Source organism: Aquarana catesbeiana, linkage group LG02 (genome assembly GCF_042186555.1).
Source record: "Aquarana catesbeiana isolate 2022-GZ linkage group LG02, ASM4218655v1, whole genome shotgun sequence".
Lineage (NCBI taxonomy): Eukaryota > Metazoa > Chordata > Amphibia > Anura > Ranidae > Aquarana > Aquarana catesbeiana.
The window spans coordinates 60,681,592-60,708,036 of record NC_133325.1 but is presented as its reverse complement, the minus strand read 5'-3'; the positions used below and the strand labels follow the sequence as shown (position 1 = coordinate 60,708,036).

Below are 26,445 nucleotides of genomic sequence, written 5' to 3'. Positions count from 1 at the left end.
AAAACTCTTTTGTATATACTGTATAATCTATTGATTCCAAGTTGGTCCTGAAGAAGCTACACAAACAGCGAAATGCGCTGACCAGCGGATGAAATACACACACCTCTATTCTCTGTTGTTTGGTAAATCATTGTAGTAGTAGGAGGTGTCTGTATAGTGCTCCCAATAGGGACCTATTCATCACACTGTGATATTGATTTTTTTTTTTAATATGATGTCAATAAACATGTATATTTTTTTATAAATTGGATTCTGTCTCATGTGGGTGCCAGTGAAGTCCAGTATCAGCAGGACTGGTTCTTGCAATTTTTGTGTGGATCAATAATTTGAACAATTTGGATGTGGCACGGGTGGTGGTCTCCTTGAGCCGCGTACACATAAGCGGAATGTCCGACAGAAAAAGTCAGACGGAAGCTTTTCATCATCTATTCCGATCGTGTGTAGGCCTCATCTGACTTTTTTTTTTCTTTTTTTTTTTTTATTCTGACGAACCTAGAAATAGAACATGTTCTAAATATTTCCGACGGAACCAATTCCTATCGGGAAAACCGCTCGTCTGTATGCTGTTCCGACGGACCAAAAACGACGCATGCTCTGAAGCAAGTACGAGATGGAAGCTATTGGCTACTGGCTATTGAACGTCCTTTTTCTAGTCCCGTCTTACGCGTTCTGGATGGTCGGACTTTGGGTTGGCCGTGTGTAGGCAAAACCGCTTGGATGGAATTCCGTCGGAGTTCCGTTGGAGAAACCTTCGGAGTTTATTCCGACGGCAAAACCGGTCGTGTGTACAGGGCATTACTCTTTCTAATACAAAGGTCCTATCTAAAGTCGGAAAATGACATTCACTGTCACATCTACCCTTAATCTGATTCTTGTAAATCTATTAAATTCATAGCCAAAATTTTAAAATCATAATATCACCTCCACAGTGAATTTCAAATATTTCGAGCCTACTCCTATTTTGGTGTGCTTATTCACGACTAGTGCATAAACAGAAACCGGGATTATAATAATTACCTCTTTTGTCAGTCCATACACCAGCTGGTAAAGTAAAGGTGTGCAATCCACCCTCAAGGTATAGTTACCTAAAAAGGAAGAATTTGTTATATTCAGGGCTATTTTTCTCAAACAATAGGTGCTGGAACTCAACCATGACCCCCCCAAAACCCCTCCACCCACACACACACTCTAAATTACATCAAATAGTGAGTGTGGTCAGATTTCACAAACAGTAGAAGGGTCTTAAAGGGGCATTAAATACCAGGATTGCATTACAGAGTGCAGAGTTCAGGGGGGTTACACACAACGTGCAGAGCTGTCACTTGTAAACACAGAATCCGGACTGCAGGAACTACTTTTTTTAAATCGATGTTGCACCGCAAAGTCCACGTCGCACCGATTTGAACAGCGCTATTGTCGACAATAGGTTGCAACTTGTCATGCAATTTTTACCTGTCAAATCGCATGACAAGTCGCTCTGGTGTGAACGGGGATTTAGCTATTTGCCTGGAGTTTGGCTTTAAATGCAACAATCTGTACTATTATTTAGTGTCTCAGAATGTCACAGTAAATGACACAACTCTTACATAACCTCTCGGCAGCAGCTATATGCAAAAAAGAGGAAGGTCAAAAATTGACACAGAGTTTGGGTAAAAAAATCTATCAAAATATCTTAAAACTATCATTTATAACAGGGGGCTCCAAACTTTTCAGCATTACAGCAACATCATATATTTTACAAATACTGTATTTCCCAAGGACTGATTTCGGCAAATACAAAAAAGTCTTACCTTCTACAGAGGAGTCAGCATTTATATAAGCCACTGCCCTCTTTTCTAGAATTTTAACATTTTCCTGCAATCCAAAACCAGAGAAAATATTACAAATTATTATCAAAAGTATATTATGGTAAGGATCAGATAGGAAGCTTTTTCCTCTATAGTCATCAATCACAAAGTCAATTCAAATACGCTTATTTACAGTACAAATTGTCACAAAATGTCAGGTAAGGAACTGTAAATACAAAAGAAACAAGCGCGCATCCACTAATTATCCACTATTTATCAAACAATGAACTAATGCCGCGTACACACGAGCGGATTTTCCATCGGAAAAAACTTGGATGGTTTTTCTGACAGAATTCCGCTCAAGCTTGCCTTGCATATACATGGTCATACAAAAGTTCTCGGAACTTTCGACCATCAAGAACGCGGTGACGTACAACACTACGACGAGCCAAGAAAATGAAGTTCAATGCTTCTGAGCATGCGTGGAATTGTTTCCGAGCATGCGTAGGAATTTTGCGCGTCGGAATTTGTACAGACAATCACATTTTCGGATAGGAACCTTTTCCGACCGAAAAATTGAGAACCTGCTCTCAATCTTTTGCTGGCGGGAATTCCGCCAGCAAAAGTCCGATGGAGCATACACACGGTCGCATTTTCCGACCAAAAGCTCTCATCGGTCTTTTGCTTGTCGAATTTCCGATTGTGTGTATGCGGCATTATACGTGAATAAATGTGGCCATAAACCACCATAAAGTAGTATGTGTCACAATATATAACTGTGTAAAGACTATTATTTCATATATTCAAGTGAACAAACATCCGTTAATATAATATGAAAAAAGCAAACAACAAAAAGTCCATGTGAGCAATGATCACACAGCGAGACCTCTTATAGGGCCTATATCAATTGTGTTATGAAACAAAAGTCCATATAGGTGATGATATAAATATGAATAAACTTTTCAACCCTACGAAAAATAAGATGTTCTTGCAGCCACAACATATGACATTAATGCCGCTTACCGGATCAGTTGGACCTCAAATTATAGAGATCATAAGAACCTGATGCATCAGCCTGCCGGCAACGATATCCTCCACCTGTCCTTCAATCCAGGAGATAAGCTCTCATCCAACCCCAGCGACCAAAGGTAAGTATTTTCTCGTCACATTCTTCGATACTGGGATCAAGGAATAAACCACCCCAAACCAGGGTCTTCTTATGGAGATAAGCTTCAAAAAGGGTTTATTTCACTAAAAATCACAGCAAGCATTCACAGCAAGCGTAGCACTCATAAAAACAACAGGAACAAAAAACGGTTAAAAATGGGGATACAGCCAGGGATCAAACCAAATGGCTGAATGAAGAACGTAATGACATCAGAATCAGTTACTCCACCCGACGCGTTTCTCCATAGAAGGTATCAACTGGAGCCATTTGGTTTGATCCCTGGCTGTATCCCCATTTTTAACCGTTTTTTGTTCCTGTTGTTTTTATGAGTGCTACGCTTGCTGTGAATGCTTTGACTTTTAGTAAAATAAACCCTTTTTGAAGCTTATCTGCACTATGAAGCCTTCCTTTTTTATCCCCTACTGAGTGGCAAACTCCCAGAACTATCTCCATAAGAAGACCCTGGTTTGGGGTGGTTTATTCCTTGATCCAGGTATCCAAGACTGTGACAAGAAAACACTTACCTTTGTTCGTTGGGGTTGGATGAGAGCTTATCTCCTGGATTGAAGGACAGGTGGAGGATATCGTTGCCGGCAGGCTGATGCATCAGGCTCTTATGATCTCTATAATTTGAGGTCCAACTTATCCGGTAAGCGGTATTAATGTCATCTGTTGTGGCTGCAAGAACATCTTATTTTTCCGAGGGTTGAAAAGTTTATTCATATTTATATCATTACTTATATGGACTTTTGTTTCATAACACAATTGATATAGGCGCTATAAGAGGTCTCACGTTGTGATCATTGCTCACATGGACTTTTTGTTGTTTGCTTTTTTTCATATTATATTAACGGATGTTTGTTCACTTGAATATATGAAATATAGTCTTTACACAGTTATATATTGTGACACATACTACTTTATGGTGGTTTAAGGCCACATTTATTGACGTATAAGTTCATTGTTTGATAATTAGTTGATAATTAGTGGATGCGCGCTTGTTTCTTTTGTAATACATGTTTTTGGGCTTTTTGTATTTAGGCTAACACAAGCAGGTCACCTTTTCTTTTTATATGGTTAGCGCAGAAATGCTTTTCTTTTAAGGAACTGTAAAGCAAGAAAATGTTCTGTGTAAAGAAGTTCCTTTTAATAAAGAGAAGTAGGTTTGTGTGCCAAGAGTTGTGTACCTGCAGTGATAGAAATTCAGCCCTTCATTCCTGTGTACAGAGAGAGGTCTGTTTATAAAAGATTTATTGTGCAATTCTCTCGGGAAATGTTTTCTGGACACTTGCTGTCTATACTTTACGGAATGTGCCCTTCGTTTAAAAGGAATATTCCATTTTGCCCTATTTGCCCATATTTTAAAGTGGAGTTCCACCCACTTTTTTAAAGTTTCCCTGCCTGTGTTGGTGATCACAATTACGTTGCTCATCGGAAGTTTTTTTTTTCCCGCAAAGCAGTTTACCTTATTAGTCCATTAGAACGTTCCTCTTCCGCTGGTACCTCATATCGCATTGGCCCCTGGGATAGGAGTGTCATCAATCCCAGGAGGCAATGGGCAGTCTCCGCTTTTATTTCCATAGCCGTGCTTTGTACGCAATGCGCGTGCACAAGATTGGGAAGTGCATGCTGGGTAGCCAGCAGCACAGTATCCTGGAAGGAGCAACAAGTGGGCATCAGATGCCCACACTGAAGATGGGAGCACGCTCGCTGAGGAAAGCACAGTGAGTTTTTTTACGCAACAATCTAAAAAGAAAAAAACGACATTTAGCACAAATGCCAAAATGTATTAGAAATGATGAGACCATTGCGAGGGTGTTTTTTAGTAAAAAAACAAAAAAAAAAAAACAAAGAAAGGCTGGAACTCCGCTTTAACTGCGTCAATACTGGGTGCTTTCAACCCCCTTTCTGCCCAGGCTAATTTTCAGCTTTCAGCACTGTCACACTTTGAATGACAAATACTGAGATCGGGGATGCGCCGTGTCCCAGGACACGCATGTGCGGCGAGACTGGGACAATGTCATCCCAGAACGAGAGAAACACCCTGCCGCTGTCATTATACAATACGGCGGGCGGGAGGTGGTTAAAAGAGCTTTCACCCATCACATCATTAGTAAGACATCATCTGGAATATGCAGTTCAGTTTTGGGCACCAGTTCTCAAAAAGGATATCGGGGAACTGGAGAAAGTGCAGAGAAGGGCAACCAAACTGATGAGAGGCATGGAGGAAGTCAGATATGAGGAAAGATTAGAGGAACTGAATTTATTCTCTCTTGAGAAGAGGAGATTAAGGGGGGATATGATCAACGTGTATAAATATATAAGGGGTCCATATAGAGAACTTGGTGTTGAGTTATTCACTTTAGGTCATCACAGAGGACACGGGGGCACTCTTTACGTCTAGAGGAAAAAAGATTTAATCTCCAAATATGGAAAGGTTTCTTCACAGTAAGAGCTGTGAAAATGTGGAATAGACTCCCTCCAGAGGTGGTTCTGTCCAGCTCAGTAGATTGTCTTAATCTTAAAAAGGTCTGGATTCTTTCCTAGATACACATACAGTAATATAACTAGATACTAATATTTTATAGGTAAAGTTGACCCAGGGAATATTCAATAGCCTGTTGGAGGATCAGGAAGGATTTTTTTCCCCCTGCTGGAGCAAGTTGGATCATCTTTTATTGGAATTGTTTTTTTTTTTTTACTTCCTCTGGATCAACTGTGGGTATAGGATAGTGTATATGGAGGTTTTCTATTGGTGTGTTTTTTTCTGTGTTGGTTGAACTACTGGATGGAAATGCAAAATGTGATTGGCAAATCTTTTTCATTAAACTTGGGCGAAATCCATAAAATATAGAACAGAATAATCTGCAGCAATTATTCACTGAGCAAGTCTCATAGGGAATTCTTTAAAAATAGACCTCAAAGTGTATTTGGGGTTCATAATAGATTGATGCTGGATTGATGCAGTGGATTTGAAACAAAGCCAAGGCGTAAACTGTTGGTTCCATGTAAATCCTGAATGTAAGCCCCCAACTACATCTCTAGCCTGGTCTCAAAATATCAACCAAATAGTCCTTTTCGCTTCTCCCAAGACCTCCTGCTCTCTAGCTCCCTTGTCACCTCATCCCATGCTCGCCTCCAGGACTTCTTCGGAGCTTCCCCCATCCTCTGGAATGCTCTACCCCAATCTGTCCGACGCTCTCTTACTATGTCTACTTTCAGATGATCTCTGAAAACTCATCTCTTCATAGAAGCATATCTGGCCCCCACCTAACAACTGTATATTTATCTTCTCCATCAGTTCATCTCCCACAGTTACTACCTCTTGTATCTCTTGACATTCCCTCTTAGATTTTAAGCTCTAACGAGCAGGCCTCTCTGATTCCTACTGTATTAAAGCGGAGTTCCACTGTTTTTTTAGTGTAGCGCCCACCTACTTAGGTGTGTGCTAGATTAGACAGTTAGGATTAAAGCTAGGCCAAATTACCAGTGTTTTACCCTGAGGTGTAAGCTGGTGGGTTTAATTTCTTTGGGAGGTTGGTTAGAGTAGAGGAAGGTGTGGCCACCTACACTCTGCCTGTGTAATTTCCTTCATTTTCTATGACTTGATCTGGAAAGTGGGAGGAATGAAGGACTAGAGTGGCAAGTAGTCTTCTGGAGACCCCTCTGAGCCAATCATTGATTTGCTTGGGCAGAGGTGGGACTCCTATAAAAGACAAGGTCACATGGTTCCAGAGGTTGTTTTTTTTTTGTTTTAAGGTTGGAGTTGGGAGACAGAGAAGAGGATGTAGAGACTGGTGCAGCTCGGGTGCTCTCCCCTGCGGGGGAGGGGAGTATGCCATATGGAGAGGAGACCCCAGGAGAAGATTTTATGAGAAGGTTGCTATTATTGACAGACACAAGGACTGGGAGAGGACCCTCCGTGGCAGGCATGGACGGTTGCTCTGGAGCACATGTGAGTGTAACCCAGGGGAACAGCACTTCTAAGAGATTTTAAAGGGGTTAGGGTGGGGTCCAGGAGGGAAAGATACAGAAGTGGACCTTAGAGAACTAACACCCTGGAGGAATCCAAGAGAGGGGCCACCTAGGAATTGCCTAGGCGGTTAGAACCCCGGAAGGAGGAAGTGGGACAGGAAGTCCCACTCCAAACCAGGTACCCAGCCTCCCCCCAAAAATTGTCAATTGTGGCATGTCAGGGGGCGAGGAGTACTTAAAGCGGAAGTTCCATTTTTGGGTGGAACTCCGCTTTGAAGTGTATTGTATTTGTACTGTCTACCCTCAAGTTGTAAAGCGCTGCGTAAACTGTCTATGCTATATAAATCCTGTATAATAATAATAATAATAACAATTTGCTTATATACAAAACAGAAGTCACAGAAAGGCCTAGAGCATTACCAGATACAGCTTTATTGGAAAAGGAAAAAAATGAGTGCATACACACAATAGCCATTGGCTAATATTTCTTATAGACCAGACCTGAGTGGCAGGGTCTTCTTCATGAGGTGGAGTACCAACACAACCCTGGTGTCACCTCACAAACTGGTGTCATTTGGTGTGATAGGAATCCTATTCAAATGATTCGGCCTTAATCCAACACATATTAAACATTTGGAAAAACATTTACCCGCTCATGCGCATTGCTACAGGCAACCGTGTGGGCCGAATCTAAAACTAAACTGTTTTAGAAGCATTTTAAGAAATTGCATACAGCAGGTTTTTTTTCCCCCCCAAAATGTTTTCCCTTATTTAGTGAAAAACAACAAAACCAAGTGGATATTAAATAGCAACAAAAGAAAGCTATCAAAAAAAAAAATGATATAAAATTGTTATGACTACAGTGCTGCATGACTGATTAATTGTCAGCCAAACTATAACATCGCTCAAAACTGAAAAATGGCCTGGTAATGAAGGACTATTGCTGGTTGGTACTCAAGTGGCTAATTTGTTGAATGTACAGGAGAACTGTAGTGTATAAACATGGGGAATTTGCAGTGGCTGTCTCATTCTTTGCTTTATAAATACGCCCTTAGAATTAAAGGTTTGACATCGGGAAATAGATTTATTACCTCTGCCCATTCTGTAGACCCTAAGAGTCCAAACTCTTCTGCATCCCAGCTGGCAAACATCATTGTTCTTCTTGGCCTCCAACCTAAAATTATTATTTTTTTTTTTTTGAAAGAACAAAAACATCATGATTGCATTCAAACATACTAAAATTACAATCATTACGTGTATTCAGAAACCAGCGCAAGTGAAACCAGGAATGTTTTCCATAGTAATCAGGTACAGTGCCTTGCAAAAGTATTCACCCCCCTTGGCATTTTTCGTGTTTTGTTGTCTCACAACCTGGAATTAACATGGATTGTTTGAGGATTTGCATCATTTAATTTACAGAACATGCCCACAACTTTGAAGATTTTTTTTTTATATTGTGAAGCAAACAGCAAATAGGACAAAATAACAGAAAAAGTCAATGTGCATAACTATTCACCCCCCTAAAGTCAATACTTTGTAGAGCCAACTTTTGTGGCTATCACAGCTCCAAGTCGCTTTGGATAAGTCTCTATGAGCTTGCCATATCTTTCCACTGGGATTTTTGCCTATTCCTCCTTGCAAAACTGCTCCAGCTCCTATAAGTTGGATGGTTTGCACTTGTGAACAGCAATCTTTAAGTCTGACCACAGATTTTCTATTGGATTGAGGTCTGGACTTTGACTAGGTCATTCGAACACATTTACATGTTTCCCCTTAAACCACTCAAGTTTTGCTTTAGCAGTGTGTTTGGGGTCATTGTCCTGCTGGGAGGTCATTTCACTAATTATGTGACTTCTGAAGGTAATTGGTTGCACCAGAGTTTTTTTTATGGGCTTCATAACAAAGGGGGGTGAATACATGCGCACATGCCAATTATCATTTTTTTATTTCTGAAAAATAGTTTTATGTATATATTTTTCTAATTTTACTTCACCAACTTAAACTATTGTGTTCTGATCCATCACATATAATTCAGATAAAAAAAAAACATTGAACTAAAGGCTGTAATGTAACAAAATATGTAAAAAGCCAACGGGGGGTGAATACTTTTGCAAGGCACTGTACATACTATCACTTAGCTGGGGCTACATGTGGAGGAATAAAAGCAAATTTAAATAAGAAAATAAATACATAAAAGCACGATGACTGATGTGTAGCGGTTAAATGATTTCCAGACTTGCTTTGTGCCCAGAACTAAATCCAATATCTAAATAAAGCCCTGTAAGTTACTAATGCAGGAAGGTTGGTGGCTACAACTGCTTGGCTTGCCCAAGGCCTATGCAGTGTTTATTAGCTTCCCAGCTCTGCACTTTGCTCTGTACTTGTCAATAGGGATGGGTACCTAAACCATTCAGATGGTGGGGACATTTCTAGAACAAATGCTTCAAAAGAAACTATTCTATGGGGGAGGGTGCGCAAAAAAAAATCTGCTGTATTAATGCTAGTGACAGAATGCAATATCTATTCAGTATATATATTTTCTCTTACAGCACAAGAGCCACTAATAGCCCCCAAGGATTGCAGAAGCCAGACCACAAAACAATAATTAAATGCAGTCAGTAGCTAGCCACAAAGTCTTTAGATCAGCTCCTCATCAGATAGAAGGCATATATCTACAATATAGTAGATGAACCAAAGAGGGTGCTTCTAAGTGCAGCAATATAATGAATTTATTAATAAAAAGGAAGAATATCCACTCGCATTTAGTAGAATAGAAAAGTGCATATCATAGGATGCATTAAGGTGAATAAACACGAGGGTTTACAACCCCTTTAATGGATGGAACTTCAGAGGATGCAGAGCTTTACTGATGCATTGGTTGTCATACATGCTTGATGTATTGTAATTTGTAATCTTTGGCAATAAAGTGTATATTTTACAACATGTTTGTTTATTGGTCAATTTGGTACCGCTAAAGTGCCATCCGGTTCCCCCTTTTTGAGTAATTGAGTCTAATAGGGATGAGGTACTATTTATGACACAGATTGGGATTTAGACCCCTTTCACACTGGGGCATTTTTCAGGCACTTTAGTGGTAAAAAAAGTGCCTCTAAAGCGCTTGAAAGAAGCCTCATCTGCAATCCCAATGTGAAAGCCCGAGTGCTTTAAGAGCCCTTTCACACTGCCAGTGCCCGAAAAACGCTGGTAATCTAGCGGAGCTTTACCAGCGTTTTTCAAGCGATAGCGAGGCGCTTTTGACCCCCACTAGTGGCCAAATAAAGGGTTAAAAGCTCCCACAAAGCGCCGCTGCCAAAGTGCTTTACAGGCGCTTTGCAGGCACTTTCCATTGATTTCAATGGGAAGGGGCGCTTTAGGAGCGGTGTATTCACCGCTCCTAAAGAGCTGCAAAGAACCTGCTTGCAGGACTTTTTCTGACGCCCTGCCAGCGCAGCTCCTCAGTGTGAAAGCATTGGCATTGCAGATGAGGCTTCTTTCAGGCGCTTTACAGGTGCTTTTTTTCACGCTAAAGCACCTGAAAAACGCCCCAGTGTGAAAGGGGTCTTAGCAACAAGCATATGTATATGTAATGCTTGAGACGTCTGTCAGAAACTGCAGACTTAAAGCGGAAGTAAACCCATATGAGAAACAAACTGTAAAAAAATGAAATGCCCCCTGTTGAAAAGTCTGCATACCCTTAGTTCATAATACTGTGTATTGCCCCCTTTAGCATTAAGCGTGTTACATAGTTACATAGTTACATAGTAGGTGAGGTTGAAAAAAGACACAAGTCCATCAAGTCCAACCTATGTGTGTGATTATGTGTCAGTATTGCATTGTATATCCCTGTATGTTGTGGTCATTCAGGTGCTTATCTAATAGTTTCTTGAAGCTATCAATGCTCCCCGCTGAGACCACCGCCTGTGGAAGGGAATTCCACATCCTTGCCGCTCTTACAGTAAAGAACCCTCTACGTAGTTTAAGATTAAACCTCTTTTCTTCTAATTTTAATGAGTGGCCACGAGTCTTGGTAAACTCTCTTCTGCGAAAAAGTTTTATCCCTATTGAGGGGTCACCAGTCCGGTATTTGTAAATTGAAATCATATCCCCTCTCAAGCGTCTCTTCTCCAGAGAGAATAAGTTCAGTGCTCGCAACCTTTCCTCATAACTAAGATCCTCCAGACCCTTTATTAGCTTTGTTGCCCTTCTTTGAACTCGCTCCATTTCCAGTACATCCTTCCTGAGGACTGGTGCCCAGAACTGGACCGCATACTCTAGGTGCGGCCGGACCAGAGTCTTGTAGAGCGGGAGAATTATCGTTTTATCTCTGGAGTTGATCCCCCTTTTAATGCATGCCAATATTCTGTTTGCTTTGTTAGCAGCAGCTTGGCATTGCCTGCCATTGCTGAGCCTATCATCCACTAGGACCCCCAGGTCCTTTTCCATCCTAGATTCCCCCAGAGGTTCTCCCCCCAGCGTATAGATTGCATTCATATTTTTGCCACCCAAATGCATTATTTTACATTTTTCTACATTGAACCTCATTTGCCATGTAGTCGCCCACCCCATTAATTTGTTCAGGTCTTTTTGCAAGGTTTCCACGTCCTGCGGAGAAGTTATTGCCCTGCTTAGCTTAGTATCGTCTGCAAATACAGAGATTGAACTGTTTATCCCATCCTCCAGATCGTTTATGAACAAATTAAATAGGATTGGTCCCAGCACAGAACCCTGGGGAACCCCACTACCCACCCCTGACCATTCTGAGTACTCCCCATTTATCACCACCCTCTGAACTTGCCCTTGTAGCCAGTTTTCAATCCATGTACTCACCCTATGGTCCATGCCAACAGACCTTATTTTGTACAGTAAACGTTTATGGGGAACTGTGTCAAATGCTTTTGCAAAATCCAGATACACCACGTCTACGGGCCTTCCTTTATCTAGATGGCAACTCACCTCCTCATAGAAGGTTAATAGATTGGTTTGGCAAGAACGATTCTTCATGAATCCATGCTGATTACTGCTAATGATATCGTACGTATTACTAAAATCCTGTATATAGTCCCTTATCATCCCCTCCAAGAGTTTACATACTATTGATGTTAGGCTAACTGGTCTGTAATTCCCAGGGATGTATTTTGGGCCCTTTTTAAATATAGGTGCTACATTGGCTTTTCTCCAATCAGCTGGTACCATTCCAGTCAGTAGACTATCTGTAAAAATTAGGAACAACGGTCTGGCAATCACTTGACTGAGTTCCCTAAGTACCCTCGGATGCAAGCCATCTGGTCCCGGTGATTTATTAATGTTAAGTTTCTCAAGTCTAATTTTAATTCCGTCCTCTGTTAACCATGGAGGTGCTTCCTGTGTTGTGTCATGAGGATAAACACTGCAGTTTTGGTTACTGAAGCCCCCCGATTCACTCGTGAAGACTGAGGAGAAGAATAAATTCAATACCTTCGCCATCTCCCCATCCTTTGTAACCAGATGTCCTTCCTCATTCTTTATGGGGCCAATATGGTCTGTCCTCCCTTTTTTACTGTTTACATACTTAAAGAATTTCTTGGGATTTTTTTTGCTCTCCTCCGCTATGTGTCTTTCATGTTCTATCTTAGCTGTCCTAATTGCACCTTTACATATCCTGTTGCATTCTTTATAAAGTCTGAATGCTGAGGATGATCCCTCAACCTTGTATTTTTTGAAGGCCTTCTCCTTTGCTTTTATATGCATTTTTACATTGGAGTTAAGCCATCCAGGACTTTTGTTCGCTCTTTTAAATTTATTACCCAATGGGATACATTGGCTAATGCCCTTATTTAATATGCTCTTAAAGCAAACCCATCTCTCCTCCGTATTCTTTGTTTCTAATATTTTATCCCAGTTTATGCCTTTTAGCAAGGTTTGTAGTTTAGGGAAGTTGGCTCTTTTGAAATTCAGTGTCTTTGTATTCCCTTTATGTTTCCTATTTGTGTGATTTATACTGAAACTAATTGACCTGTGATCACTGTTACCTAAATTGCCCCGCATTTCCACATCCGTGATCAGGTCTGTATTGTTGGTAATCAGTAGATCCAGTAATGCTTTATTTCTAGTTGGTGCGTCTACCATCTGACCCATAAAATTGTCCTGCAAGACATTAAGGAACTGGCGAGCCTTAAATGAATGTGCGGTTCCCTCCGCCCAGTCTATGTCTGGATAATTAAAATCCCCCATTATGATAACACTTCCCATTCTTGCTGCTAATCCAATTTGTGATAGGAGATCCGTCTCCACTTCCTCCCTCAGGTTTGGGGGCCTATAGCATACTCCCAGTATTATTTTCCCCTTAGCTTTATCCCTTTGGAGCTCTACCCATAAGGATTCCACCTCCTCTCTAGCTCCCTCGGTGATGTCATCTCTCACATTCACTTGTACATTATTCTTGATATATAGGCATACCCCTCCCCCTTTTTTACCCTCTCTATCCTTGCGGTATAGGGTATACCCTTGAATGTTTGCCAGCCAATCATGAGAGCTGTTGAACCAGGTCTCTGAAATTCCCACAAAATCCAAATCCTCCTTGTACAACAGTATCTCTAGTTCACCCATCTTGTCCGCCATGCTCCTGGCATTGGTGAACATGCCACATAGTTTAGACCGGTCACATATTGTCCTCGTATTGGGTGTTTCGAGATTGCAACTAGGACTTGCTACTATACTCACCTTGTGTTTTTGTGCTTTGGTTAACCTACCACTAATGCCCCCAATACTACCCTCTGGAATATCTTCCGCGCTGGCTATCTCTGCCTCTGGACCCTCCCCCCCATCGCCTAGTTTAAAAACCCCTCTAACTTTTTGGCCATCTTCCTTCCCAGCAGATCTGCACCCTCCTCATTTAGGTGCAGTCCGTCCCTTCTATAGTACCGGTTACCAACTGAGAAGTCGGCCCAGTCCTCCAGGAACCCAAACCCCTCCTTACTACACCAGCTCTTCAGCCACTTGTTTACTTCCCTAATCTCCCTCTTCCTTTCTGGTGTGGCTCGATGTACCGGTAGTATTCCTGAGAATACTACCTTGGAGGTCCTTTTCCTCAATTTAGCTCCTAAGTCCCTAAAATCGTTCTTTAGGACACTCCATCTGCCTCTGACTTTGTCATTGGTGCCAACGTGCACCATGACAGCCGGGTCTTCCCCAGCCCCTCCCAGTAATCTGTCCACAAGATCCGTGATGTGCCGAACCCGAGCGCCCGGTAGACAACATACTGTTCGGCGCTTCAGGTCTTGGTTACAGATTGCCCTCTCTGTCCTTCTAAGAATTGAGTCCCCTACCACCAGAATCTGTCTTTCCTTTCCCTTTGCTGCCCCCCCACTCTCACTGGAGGAGTTCTTCCCCCGGCAGCTAGGAGAGTCCCTCATCTCCAGCAGTGCTGGTCCCTGACTGGTTTCACCAATGACACTCAAAGTAGCGTACTTATTGGGATGCTCCAGTCCTGGATCGGCCTCCCTGGCTTTTCCCCCTCTACCCCTCCTGACTGTCACCCATCTACTCTTTGCTAGTGCCAGCACCTCTTTGTCTCCACCCGCCTCTGTGCTGGCCCCTGCCGGCACCTGCCGTGTACGTTCCTGGCTCTCCTTTAGTATGGAGGGACTTCTCAGTGCTGACAGTTGCTTCCCCAGATTCAGAACCTGGGCTTCCAGGGAAACAATGTGCTTACATTTTGCACAGCAGTATTCGCCCTCGATCGGATGATCAAGGAACGCATACATGCGGCAAGATGTACAAAGAGTCGCCTCTCCACACCCGCCGGGCATCGTACCTATTAAATTTAGTGAGGATTTGGGGATTTTACCCTGTCCAAATTACCTAACAGCTAGCTTCCTGGCACTAATACTCAAGACAATACACAGGTACACAACAAGACAATACACAGGTACTCACAGACCTACGTGCAATCGCAGAACAGTCGCAGACCTATGTACACTCGCAATACTCAAGTATACAATACACAATACACAAGTACTAACGATCCACACACACTACTCAGACAACACTCATGTACTCACACTACACAGGTACTATGACCCCTGTTATAATCTCCTGTTTTAAACTCTGGTTTTAACTCACCACTTAGAAAAGTTCCACTTGGTATAAGTTCCAGCAATCTCCCAATGAGCAGGCTCAGGATGAGTCCTACACACAGTTATATAGACTGCAGGCACCTGTGAGCAATCACCCCTCCCCCTACTTGTGTAGTCTTTTGTAATAGTTGTCTAAGAGGACCCAAATTTTTGCAGGTGGTACAGCTGCCCATTCGTCTTGGCAAAATGTCCCCAGGTCATGCAAAGTCTTTAACCACTTCCCACCCGGCCTATAGCAGAATGACAGCGGGGAAGTGGTTCAGTTATCCTGACTGGGTGTCATATGACGTCCAACAGGATAACAAGCCAGCGCGCCCTCGGGGGGACGCGCAGCGTGGCAATCGGTGGTGTGGTGTGTCAGTCTGAACTCCAATCTAGGTAAACAGCCTCTGATGGAGGCTCTTTACCATGTGATCAGCTGTGTCCACTGGAGCGGTGCGCTGGCAGGGCGCTCAAAAAAGTCCTGCAAGCAGCAACTTTGAGGCGCTGTAGGTGTATATACCGCTCCTAAAGTGCCCCTGCCGATTGAAATCAATGGGCAGCGCCACCGAAGTGCCGCTACAGCGGCGCTTTGCGGGCGCTTTGAACCCTTTTTTGGCCGTTAGCGGGGGTTAAAACTACCCCACTAGCGGCCCAAAGAGTGCCGCAAAAACAACGGTAAAGTGGCGCTAAAAATAGCGGCGACTTACCACTGACGCCTGGCACTGCTCAGTGTGAAAGTGCCCTTAGTTTTAGGATTGTGCCATTCTGTTGTGACTTGCAGTTCAATATTAATCCCATAAGAATAAAAAGAAATGTGTTTTGCCTGCTCACTCATGTTTTCTTTAAAAAAGGCCATACTGTATCTTACCAATTCTCCAAGGGTGTGTAAACTTTTGAGCACAGCTGTATTGGCATGTACTGCAAAAGCACAATAACAAAATACATTGGGAAGTAACATAAAAAAAAAAAAAAGAAATCAAGTAAATTAGGGAAGCCAAATGCATTACCTGTTTTTTTCAGTTTCCCCGCACTCCTGACAATCTCGTTCACCACCGCCGCTCCACTCTGCGGATCAATCCCTCCAAACACCCAGGAATCCCTGTGGCCGCCAAGGATGACATACCTGTCTAAGAAGGACATTGGCTTGTTTTAGGAACTCCAGTTGCAATTATTTCTATGTACTGAGACAAAATCCTAATCTGATTTCACAACAACAGCAACCCTACTGTTTACACATGCTGTGGCTGCGGTCCCTGCTATGTTTCAGGTATAAAATCAGGTCCAAATTTTTGGCTGAATTCGGACCTGAAACGGAGCCAAAGACGCACAAGACCTTTGCCTAATGCGGACCGCGGCCGCCCGGGGCTGTGTGAACCGGCTCCATTGAGAGCCAGTCACACTCTCCTGCAGGGGCGGACTGACAACTCATGGGGCCCCCGGGCAATAGGAGATTATGGGGCCCCCGGGCAATAGAAGAAGATTATGGAGCCCCCGGGCAATAGGAGATTATGGGGCCCTCGGGCAATAGAAGAAGATTATGGAGCCCCCGGGCAATAGGAGATTATGGGGCCACACAGTATACACACACATACACACATACAGTATACCCACACAGACACACAATATACACAAACAGAATACACATGCACACACTGAAAAGGTACTGGAGAGACGGGGCAGCTATAATTTTGGGATTTTTTTAAAAAACACTGATTTTTACATACTGTCCCTGGTTTTATTGAGGCTGCCAACCCTGATGGGGCCCCTTAGTGGTATGGGGCCCTCGGGCAGTGCCCGAGTGCCCGAATGGTCAGTCCTCCCCTGCTCTCCTGTCATGGGAAACCTGCATCAATTCGCATAAGTGTGAACTCAGCCTAAAAGTATGTACAGCCAAAATGTTGTTTTTGTTTGTTGAGTAGGGAAGGGTTAGAAGCTCTGTCAAGTTTTTAAAGGGCATTTCCACCTTCACAACTAAAAAAATAAAAGATGAATTCTCAACATTCTCCCTTCTCCGCTGATCGCTGCTGCACTTATTTGCTGTGTTGAGAATCATCAGTCGCCCACATCTGCTGGTGCACCGATTTTTATGCCGCGTACACGTGGTCGGACTTTCCAACAACAAATGTTGAATGTGAGCTCATTGTCGGAAAGTCCGACCGTGTGTATGCTCCATAGAAAATTTGCTGTCGGGCTTTTTGCCAACAAATGGTTGCTAGCAGGTCCTCAAATTTTCCGACAACAAAACTTGGAAAGTCCGATCGTGTGTACACAAGTCCATCGCACAAAAGCTCATGCATGCTATGAATCAAGTAGAAGGAGCCACACTGGTTATTGAACTTCCTTTTTCGCGGCTCGTCGTACATGTTGTACGTCACCGCGTTCTCACGTTCGGAATTTTGGGCCAACATTTGTGTGACCGTGTGTATGCAAGACAAGTTTGAGCCTTCGGGAAAAAAAAACACGGTTTTGTTGTCGGAAAGTTCGATCGTGTGTACGGGGCATTAGACTTTTAAACTCTGTACACAGCCTCAGAGGCTGTGCAGCAGTATAATGCTGGCAATGGCTCAGGACATTGGTCAGCACGGTCATGGGCTACAAAGAGTGCCCATCACCTGCCCAAAGCACTGCCCCCTGTGACAGCAATAAAGTTAAATGAAAAAAAAAATGCATATAAAATAGATAAAAATAATTTAAAAAATGTTAACGCCTGTCCCCTCACGCATACATGCAAATGTGCGCATAGGTCTGGCACACATATGTAAATGCTGATTGCACCACATACTGTATGTGAGATATCACAGTGAACATCAGAGAGAAAGAGCACAATAATTCTTTGGCCAAAACTTGCGATTGACTCAAAATTGATAACCTGTAAAGGCTTTTAAAGCATCACCTATGGTAAATTTTAGGTACCAAAGTTTATTGCCATTTTACAGGTGTGCACAACCTTAAATCTTGACACGTTGGTATCTATTTATTCAACGCACCATCCTTTATAACTTTACCAAATATGGGGTATTGTATTGTGTATGTGTGCACTAAAAAATAATTTAGGTGTATTTTCCTGAAAAATATACGGCTGCGCAAATCTTGTGCGATATAAAAAAAATTGCAACAGCCACTATTTTATTCTCTAGGGCCTCTGATTTCAGAATATATACAATGGTTGGGAGTTCTAATTACATTTTCTAGCAACAAAATGCAAATCTCAACATGTTTGGCCTGCTAGGCAAGCAGTTAAGTGTCAAAATGCTAACCCATCACACCGCAACGCAGCCATGTGTATTGTACATGGTTGCGGTACAGCCCCATTCACGCTTTTCGGAGGCAATACTGCCAGTCAAGTGGCAACATGCTGTATAATTTTTGCTGTGGTCGCAAAGCATTGCTAATGCAGCATGGGAACAGCTCTGTGCAGCCGAATTGCTGTGTTTAGGTGGTTGGTCGGGAGGCGGTAAAATACCGGCTTAACCACTTGTCCTGGTTGCCTGTGTGAATGAGACCTAAAAATGACTTGTATAATCCTAACTCAACATGCCTCAGAACTTGCATTATAGTTTGTGTTTATCTAAGAGATTAACCACTTCCTGCCCAAGGTACGTCATATGACGTCCTTGACTTCGAGCGGATATATCTGAATCATAGGTGCAGCTACAGGCATCAGATATCGTCTTTTTCAGCCGGCTATTCTCTATACCATAAGAACGATCATAGCGGCTGTTCCGCCGCTTGATCGTTCTTATGGGTGGCGAGAGGGGATCCCCCCCCCCCGCTGCCGCCGCCCTCCAGTGCTTCTACCGACTCACCGCTTCCATTGGTGAGTTGTAGACCAATGCGTGCATTTGCCTTTGTGCGCGAGCATGGGGGGACGGGGGCGCTTTAATGTTTTTTTTTATCATATATTTAATTTTTTAAAAATTTTTTATACTGTTTCTTTAACCGCGTCAGCCCCAGAAGATTTTACCCCCTTCCTGACTACAGCACTTTTTGCGATACGGCACTGCGTTGCTTTAACTGACAATTGCACGGTCATGTGACGTTGCACCCAAAAAAAATTGACATCCTTTTTTTCCCACAAATAGAGCTTTCTTTCGGGGGTATTTGATCGCCTCTGCGGTTTTTATTTTTTGCGCAAAAAAAGAGCAAAATTTTGAAAAAAAAAAGCAATATTTTTTACTATTTGCTTTAATAAAGATCCCCCAAAAATATATATAAAAAAATATTTTTTTTTCCTCAGTTTAGGCCAATATGTATTCTTCTACATATTTTTGGTAAAAAAAAAAAAAATCGCAATAAGCGTATATTAATTGGTTTGCGCAAAAGTTATAGCGTCTACAATATAGGGGATAGTCTTATGGCATTTTTATTATTCATTTTTTTTTTATTAATAATGGCGGCGATCTGCGATTTTTTACTGTGACTGCGACATTATGGTGGACACATCGGACACTTTTGACACTATTTTGGGACCATTGTCATTTATACAGCGATCAGTGCTATAAAAATGCACTGATTACTGTGTAAATGACACTGGCAGGGAAGGGGTTAAGCACTAGGGTGCGATCAAGGGGTTAAGTGTGTCCTAGGGAGTGATTCTAACTGTGGGGGGGATAGGCTACTACTCACATGACAGCGATCACTGCTCCTGATGACAGAGAGCAGTGATCTCTGTCATGTCACTAGGCAGAACGGGGAAATGCCTTGTTTACAAAGGCATCTCCCCGTTCTGCGGCTCCATGACACGATCGCCAGGACACCGGCGGACATCCAGTCCGCGGGTCCCGCGGGCATGGTCACGCTGTACGCGACGCGTGCACCCGCTAGCCCAGCCAATTAAAGGGGACGTACAGGTACGCCCATTTGCCCACCGCTGCCATTGTGCCGATGTATATCGCTCGGCAAGTGGTTAAAAAAAAAAGTATCACTTTTATTGCTGTTAAAAGAAAGATCTGGGGTCTATTAGAACTCAGATGTCTCCTCTGCCCTAAAAGCATTTGACCACAAAAACATTGGTGTGTTCAGATGCTTTACCAACTTAAAAAAAATGGAGCGGTTTACATTCAGAAAACCGAAAGGGACATTGCTTCTGGGTTCCTATACCACAGAGATGATGGTGGACCTTCCAGTCCTCCATGATCTCTGTAGTAGGCCGGCTTTTATTCCGGGTCGTCACTGGGATGGGAGATCCCAGAGAGGCACCAGTGGGCGCGACCCCTCCCGCTGCCTGTAAACGCAATACAGTGGCTAATTAGCCACTAGAATGGCTTTTACTGTACATAAAAGCCGGCGCCGGCTTTAAAAAAACAATACCAGGATGATATGCCTGTAGCCGTAGGCATCATCCCGGTACAACCACTTGAAGCCAAATGACGTACATGTATGTGATTTAGCGGATAATACGTATCTTGCCTCTACAGGTTGATGTTAGAAGAGGGGTGGGAGCAGTTTTCTGCTTTATTTTCCTTATATTTATTGAAATAACTAAATTCTATAATCAAATGATTTGATTAAAATGTACCATAAACTTTTAAATTGGCCCAAAGACAAATCCTTAAAGCCTAACTGCAGGTTTTGTGTTATCTTAGCCGAAACAAATACTTTCCTTCACTAATGCTTGGTTCACACCATCCAGACGCCACCAAGTGTGGGCGTGATATGTGCATTTTCTGCACGTTCCCATCTGTCGTGTGTAGTGTTCAATTTGTTTCAGTGGGCTGCCCTATGTGCAAGAAAGAACAATTCTCAGACTCTTTTTGAAAAAACAGACCTGGTCAGACACCCCCCCCCCTCCCTTCCACTACACAATACAAGTCTGTTGTGCTGAGGGGTGTGGCTGTTACTCAGCTCTGCCAGCACAGAGCACTGCAGTGCAAGGGCAAAAAGCAGCATTCTTACTAACAGAAAAAGAGATTTTAAGTAATTTCCAAGTAAGTCATGTAGGGCTATAAAAAGAGGTGAGACTTCAATTGGTTTTTTTAAAGGATGTGAGACTTCAAATGAGCTTTTACGTTTTTTTAATGACTCACTATCTGGATTTAACAGAAGTTTTTTTTTTTCCTGTAACATGTGCCTGAAGTTCAGTTTAATATAAAGCCAGACTTATGTGCTTATAGCAGGAATACTTAAAAATGCATGTACTTATGTTAGAATGAATGCGGAATTACTTTCTACTCCTATTAATAACCATTTATCACTTCAGATGTGTCACATTTTCTACAGGCTGGTTATATTAATAATTGCTGCAATTTAATGGAAGGATTCTAATATTCCACTGTCACCTGGCTCCACGGCTCCTTTGATGGTTCCAATGACATTATAAACTCTTCTTATTTCGTTGTGCGTTTGGATGTGCATCCTCACCTTCCTGCAAAAAAATGGCAGACTATTACAGGTGTATAACACGCACATTCATTTTAAGAGGGAAGTTTCAGGAAATATAAAGCAAAATAAGGGTCAGTGCCCATCTGCAGCCTCACCATTGCCATCAATGCAGCCTGATCAATGCCCATCTGCAGCCTCACCATTGCCATCAATGCAACCTGATCAATGCCCATCTGCAGCCTCACCATTGCCATCAATGCAGCAGCCTTACCATTGCCATCAATGCAGCAGCCTCGCCATTGCCATCAATGCAGCAGCCTCACCATTGCCATCAATGCAGCAGCCTCGCCATTGCCATCAATGCAGCAGCCTCACCATTGCCATCAATGCAGGAGCCTCACCATTGCCATCAATGCAGGAGCCTCACCATTGCCATCAATGCAGGAGCCTCACCATTGCCATCAATGCAGCAGCCTCGCCATTGCCATCAATGCAGCAGCCTCACCATTGCCATCAATGCAGCAGCCTCGCCATTGCCATCAATGCAGCAGCCTCGCCATTGCCATCAATGCAGCAGCCTCGCCATTGCCATCAATGCAGCAGCCTCACCATTGCCTTCAATGCAGCAGCCTCGCCATTGCCATCAATGCAGCAGCCTCGCCATTGCCATCAATGCAGCAGCCTCGCCATTGCCATCAATGCAGCAGCCTCGCCATTGCCATCAATGCAGCAGCCTCGCCATTGCCATCAATGCAGCAGCCTCACCATTGCCATCAATGCAGCAGCCTCACCATTGCCATCAGTGCAGCCTGATCAATGCCCATCTGCACCCTAGCCTCCCTGGCGGTATGATTATTTCGGATTTTAGGTGCTGAAAGCGGAACCATTATTTTGCATGGAAATGTGGCGTTTTATATTGTAGGTCTGTAATTCTTAACAATAACACACTTAAATCTGTCCAAACAAGAGTCTAGTAGATATCCCTGGTATGATAAAGTTTGAAACACAAAAACATAAATTATAATATAATAAATAAAAATAAATAATTAAAAAAAATAAAAATAATAGTAATAAAATAAATTTCCCCACGATTCACTATCGCTCAATTCTGCAAGTGTTCTAATTTACTATCGCTGTTTTCTAGCTGGTCTAAAGCCATTTTTGACGTAAAGGAACACTTTTTGGTTGCTATGGACAATCTCCAGTTTCCAGGCAGAAAGAACAGTGTATATCACATAAAACTGCATGCAGGGCATGGGCCAAAGCACTGGGGACAAAAGGGATGTGAAATCATTTCATACAGTACTGTAAGTGTTATGATTTTGACTTTTTTTGAATTTGCCGCCAGGCTCCGCCCCCGTGCGTCGCGACGCTCGCAGGGAACGGAGCCTGGCACAGAGAGGCTTCGGGCAGAGGACACAGCCTGCGGACACTGCGGGGGACATCGCAGGATCCCGGGGACAAGGTAAGTAATGCCACACCAGGATCCTGCGATGTAATCCCGAGTGTGGCTCGGGGGTTACCGCTAATGGTCCTGATTTTTAACCCCGAGCCACACTCAGGAAAACCACCAGGGAGGCTACAGGGGACAGGGAGGGGGGCGGGACGAGCGCCGACAGATTACATACAGTGAGGACTTCCCATTACAGAGGCCACCAAGTAAACAGGAGATTCTCACTGTATGTAATCTGACGGCGCTCGTCCCGCCACCCTTCCCTGTCCCCTCCGAGGCAGCTAAAATTGAAGTATTGGCATATAACACGCACACGCTATTTGCACCCGATTTTCATGGTGAAAAAGTGAGTGTTATACACAAATAAATACAGTATGTAAGCACTGCGTAAATTGATGGCACTATATAAGTAACTGTAATAAATAAATACATTTTTAATTATTTTCAGGCCTCATACATACAGGGTCTTTAGCCTCAGTAAATCAGACTCCAGCGCACTATCCAGCCCCACTGCTGGCAGCCTGTAAAACTCTATGAGAGTCTAAAAGCTGCTGCAGCTGGATGGTGCACTGAGCAGTACTCACATTTAGGGCAGTATGTGATCTTCCTAACAGAGCCCCAAATAGCAGTAAAAACCCAAAAGGGGTTCTACCCCCCCCCCCCCCAAAACACACACTCTCTATTTAAAACAAGGATAAATTCACCTTTAAATAAATAAATGCACATTTTTACCTGCAAAAATCTATGTATTTAATTTTTTTTTTTAAATAATAATACATACACATATTTTTGCAGGTAAAAAAAAAAAGTGCATTTATATATTTATTTATTTTCTGCAACCTGCATAGCATAGGCCCTGTGATCAGCAGATCATGGGCGCAATGTCAGGCTCCTGCAGAACCTCAGTATAGCTGTCTGCCCGTACCTCCCATAGAGGAAGAATCAATGAATCAAGAAAGTGCTCACCAGCGTCTTTGCAGTTCATTGAGAACTACAAGCTGTCTGCCGCAGCGGGCAGAGGGGACTTGTAGTTCATTCATTCACAGATCGCTGTGAATGAATGCAACAGCTGTGTGGGCGGAGCCCTGTGCTGCCATGCTCTTTTTAAATTGTAACAGTGGGTGCGGGGAGAAGATCTCCCACCCAATGTCACAGCAGGGGATTAGAGGGGCATGTGTAGGTACTCTTTGGTAACATGTTATATATATTACACCCTAAATACGGATATGTGGCCTTCTCCTTTAAAGCTGAAGTTTACTCTGCTTTTCGTTTGCATTCTCCAGTTCCTCTTTTCTCCCTTTATCAAAATGCCAATTCATGTTCTAAATAAAAGCGGTTTTCATTACATACCTTAATTTGGATGCAGTGATGTCATCAAGGGTACATAAATGAGTTATGATTATGATGTCATCAAAAAGATGACACCATGGCAGGGAGGAGAGAATATTTAAAATTCCATTATTACACCAATTCTGGTGTGGGTCCGAATATCCAATAAGCCAATATGCAAAAAAAAAAGATCGGGGAAAGGACTCCAGAGAAAATTAGGTATTAAATGTGACCCCAAATGGTAATATCAGAAGTAAACTTCCCTGGTTTGTTTGTACCTATAGGTAAGCCTTATTATAGGCTAAACCTGCACCATTTAGGAGATATTTACTACATACTCAGCCGATGACGTCACTGGCGCATGCGCTCTGAAGGAACAGCCGCCTGTGATGTATTCTTCAGAGCCCTGTGCCGTGACCGGCAGCTCCAGCGTGCGTGCGCGGGAGCGACGTCATCAAGCGGCTCTGGTCGCTCACAGCTCCAGAGCCCGTAAAGAAACACCGCAGAAGATGTTGGCTGTCTCAGCGGTGTGCGGGCGCCACTGGAGGGCTTCGTTCTGAGCTTCCCAGTGAGTCTGGGGTGGAGGAACTTGACTGGCCTGCACAGAATCCTGAACCCAACCCCATAGAACAACTTTGAGATGAATTAGAGCGGAGACTACGAGCCAGGCCTTCTTGTCCAACATCAATGCCTGACCTTACAAATGCGTTTCTGGAAGAATGGTCAAACATTCCCATAGACACACTCCTAAACCTTGTGGACAGCCTTCCCAGAAGAGTTGAAGCTGTTATAGCTGCAAAGGGTGGACCAACTCAAAATTGAACCCTACGGACTAAGACTGGGATGCCATGAGTGGCGGCCCGTCCATAAGGGGCGCCACCCCCCTATCCATGCATCCAGCCCTCTAATCTACATGCGGGGCACCGGAAGTGTGGATTCCAATAGCTTTTTTTTTTTTTTTAATGAAGACCGTGATTAAAGCCAGAGGCTCCAATAGGCTTCAAAAAAGGACTCCCGGCCAATCGGGTCTCAGGACCCACTTCCTGTCTGGCCAGGAGGAGAAGCGGCAGCCCCAGCTCTTCCCTCAGCAAGAGCAGGTGGAGGGGCAGCTTCTATGATCCTTACCCCAGATCCAGCACCACCTCTTAAGGTAGGGCCATGGATCGCCTTCCCATCTGGGCGGGGGGGGGGGGGGTTTGTAGTGCGAGTGAGGGGGGCCAGGTTTGTTTGCTGCCCCCCCTCAAAATATTGAGCACCAGAGCTGCCACTGGATACCATTAACGTTCATGTGCGTGTAAAGGCAGGTGTCCCAATACTTTTGGTAATATAGCGTATTTTCTAATGTTAAAGAACATGCGTGTTATGTGTAGTTGCACAGGAATTTATTACCTCCCCTGATAATGTCTTTATCTGCTTTTCTCTACATTAGAATGAAGCCATTTTTCTGGCATCATCCAGGGTCACCATCTACTACCTTGACAGTTTACAGGATAGACAATACTCATGGAGGTTCCCCATGAATAAGCTCCGGTGGGTGGAGTGAAACGCGTTGGTTGCATGGCGTGTAGGATTGCCACCTTTTCTTCAAGACAAACCCGAACACTTTAGTGGCGCACAGCAATTTTTTTCTTTTTTTTATAGTATAAACTATACATATATTTTGCAATTAAGTAACATTTCTAAACATATGAAGTTAATCAGAAGAGTCCCCCTTTACATCTGAATCCACTTTCAGAGTTTTCTTTCACTGTAAGGGGGGACTCTGCAGACTCTGATGTAAGGGAGAACTCTGGGGACTCCGACATAAGGGATGCTCTGGGAACCCTGATTTAGGGGAAAAACTGAGAACTCTGATGTAAAGAGAGGACTCTGATGTAAGGGGAAATACTGTGGCTTCTGGTGTAAAGGGGAACTCTGATGTAAGGGGTGCTCTGAGAACCCTGATTTGCTATTAGTGTACTCACTCAGAGGCAGGAGAGAGAAGGGGGGAGACTTCAGTCACAGACAGGGATGGATGGTGAGCTCACTCACCTCTTGGCAGTCAGCACCTCTCATCAGATGTATCTGAGGCTGCTGGACTTCAAATTTCCGGCCCCAACTTTCCTTTTCTGAGACAGAGCGCCCGGGATTGGAGTGTGGGCAGACACAGAGGGGTAGGGGGAGGAGGGAGAGGTGCAGATCGAGCCCTCTCTCCTCTCCTGTCTGTGTGTGTGTATGGGGGGGGGGGGGAATTGTTAGCAACAGACACTCCCAGGTTCGACAACTGCAGCCAGCAACCCCGCTGGGAAGCCATAGTCCAGTCTGAATCATGTGTCC

General features: G+C 43.4%; 1 protein-coding gene across 1 annotated transcript in view; it reads right to left on the bottom strand.

Annotated features, from left to right (window-relative positions):
• Positions 1-26,445, bottom strand: part of LOC141126910 (putative N-acetylated-alpha-linked acidic dipeptidase) — a 127,837-nt gene that overhangs the window by 33,973 nt on the left and 67,419 nt on the right. The window contains exons 9-13 of the mRNA XM_073612968.1: positions 21,305-21,390; positions 16,034-16,153; positions 8,022-8,104; positions 1,791-1,854; positions 1,018-1,085 (exon numbers count right to left, since the gene is read on the bottom strand). Coding sequence (XP_073469069.1) covers positions 1,018-1,085; positions 1,791-1,854; positions 8,022-8,104; positions 16,034-16,153; positions 21,305-21,390 — 421 coding nt within the window. The remainder of the gene's footprint in view (positions 1-1,017; positions 1,086-1,790; positions 1,855-8,021; positions 8,105-16,033; positions 16,154-21,304; positions 21,391-26,445) is intronic.